Raw genomic sequence first — 2301 nt, forward strand, 5'->3', positions numbered from 1 at the left:
GTCTCCCAAAGTGTCACTTTTTAACGACCCTCCAGTCTTAATAAAGATGAGTGCTTGCCACAAATTTAGTAATATTTTGTGAAGCTTACAAACTCTGGATGGTAAAAATATCCAGCAGAAATAAAAACACTGTGCAAGTTTTCCTTAATGTTTCTACTCCTCTAAGACCTAATTCCATCCATATTTTCATTCACTTTTCTTTTTTTTAAAGTGTAATGAATTTGAATAAGTTCAACAAAAATGAAACCTTTTTGAAGTCCTACTTATAGTGCGCATTCCTTCAAGAAGGGTATTTTCCCGAAAATATGCGCACTTATGGACTAGTAAAGCCTCCAGGAGTGAAGGTCTCCCCTGTGGAAAATATGCACTGCCCTTTTTCGAATGCTTTTGGTCTTAACACCATAAACCACTGGATTCAACATGGGTGGCACAAGGATGTGAAAATTTGCAGACAGAACATGAGTATGATGGGGGATGGTCTTTTGACCAAACCTGTATGTTGCAAAGTTGAAAACTGCTGGTGTGTAAAATATGAGAATAACAAAGACATGGGCACCGCAGGTGCTGAATGATTTGTGACGGGCCTGCTTGGAAGGAAGTCTTAGGACGGCATTGAGGATCATCACATAGGACATTCCAATGGCCAAAAGATCAACTCCTGATATGAAAAGGGACACAACCAAACCTAAAATGTTGTCAAATCTAACATCTCCACAGGCCAGCTTGGCCACAGCCATATGGTCACAGTAAGAGTGGTAGATGACATTGGAATTGCAGTAAGACAACTGGCTCAATGATAGTGCAAAAGGCAATACTGCAATAACAGCTCTAGATATAACCACAACTGCTATTTTTGCCAGTATTGCATTAGTCAAGAGGGAAGAATATCTTAAGGGGTAACAGATAGCAACATAGCGATCAAATGCCATTGCCACCAGGATTCCTGATTCCAGCCCCAAGAATAAATACAGAAAGAACATCTGGGTGAGGCAGCCAGCAAAGCTAATTTCTAGGTAACCAAACCAAAATATGCCCAGCATTCTAGGCACTGTAGTGCTAGGCAAAGCTAGGTCACTGGCTGCCAAAAGAGAAAGAAAAAAGTACATAGGTTCATGGAGGCTTTGGTCTGTTTTTAAGATTAATAACAGTATGCAGTTTCCAAACACAGCCAATATGTAGACAGAGACGAATGGTATCGAAAGCCATAGTCCATGTTCCTCCAGCCCAGGAATGCCGATCAGGATGAATGTCAACGGTATGAAGCTAGTGGTGTTATTGGTGACTTGCATGCTTCCGCCTAGTTGCCTTCTGGTGGCTTTTACTAGTTCAATGTCTTCTCAACCTTCGAAAAAAGAAAAAAGTTAAAGTCATTCTATATGTTGTGGACTATGAATTGCATGAGTAGCGTACGAAAATGAGTTACTGGTTGATTAGGGTCGCAACCACAATTTTCGTGGGGTAAAACTCAAACAAATCCCAAATTACCCTGAGCTGAATCCTTTGGTAGCTTGCCACAAAAGCAGTCAGGCTTAGTTTAGAGACAATGTGTTAAGTTTGTATGCAGCACTTCAAACAATAATTAAGTGGAAACACAACACAAGAAAAATCTCACACCAATTCCGAAATAAATAGGGTAAAATGTATTAAATATTTGAGTCCAAAATGACATAAATTTAATTAGTTGAATCGGAGATATGCAATTGAAAATATTTGAGTGAAAACAAAATGTGCCAACTGAGGTATCTGGTCACACCGAACCGGGACAAAGTCACAAGTTCAGGCCAAGTGCTTTTTATTGTAGGGCAGGTGCCCTGCTTCAATACTGGTGTAGGCCAGCATAGCACCTTCAAGCCCACTTCGAAGAGTTCAAGACGGTGGTGGCATTACTTGGAGGGCAAGACTCACAACAGGAAGAATACAGGTGCTTGGTTCAAGTTGGTTGGAGCCAGTTCTGTTCCTGAGCTCTGATCAGGAAGTCAACCAACTATCCATTGGAGTCACTCTATGGCTCCTGGGTTTAAGGTGCAAGCCTAATCCTTCTCCCTCAGGCGGCAAGGCAGCGGAGTAGCAGTCCTTCTTTCAGAGAAGCACAGCAATCCTTCTGAAACTTGCGGAGGTCCAGGGGGCTACTAGAGAGTTGTGTCTGAGGGTCGAATATTTATACCTGGTGCCCACTTTGAATTTGAAGTAGTTTCTAGAGGCTTCTACCCTCAGAGGTGGTTGGAATTTTCTGCCTTCCTCCCCTTGCCCCAAATTTTCTGCGGGCACAAAAACTAGTGTCAAACCATTTGTGTGTACTAG

The 2301-nt window shown here is 41.9% G+C and overlaps 1 protein-coding gene across 1 annotated transcript; it reads right to left on the reverse strand.

The window, feature by feature from the left end:
* Positions 1–320: 320 nt before the first annotated feature.
* LOC147693459 (olfactory receptor 52J3-like) lies at positions 321–1289 on the reverse strand. The gene has a single exon (XM_086935998.1). The coding sequence runs from the start codon at positions 1287–1289 to the stop codon at positions 321–323; it is 969 nt and encodes a 322-aa protein (XP_086792124.1).
* Between the last annotated feature and the right edge of the window lie 1012 nt (positions 1290–2301).

Source organism: Lissotriton vulgaris, chromosome 8 (assembly GCF_964263255.1).
Source record: "Lissotriton vulgaris chromosome 8, aLisVul1.2, whole genome shotgun sequence".
Lineage (NCBI taxonomy): Eukaryota > Metazoa > Chordata > Amphibia > Caudata > Salamandridae > Lissotriton > Lissotriton vulgaris.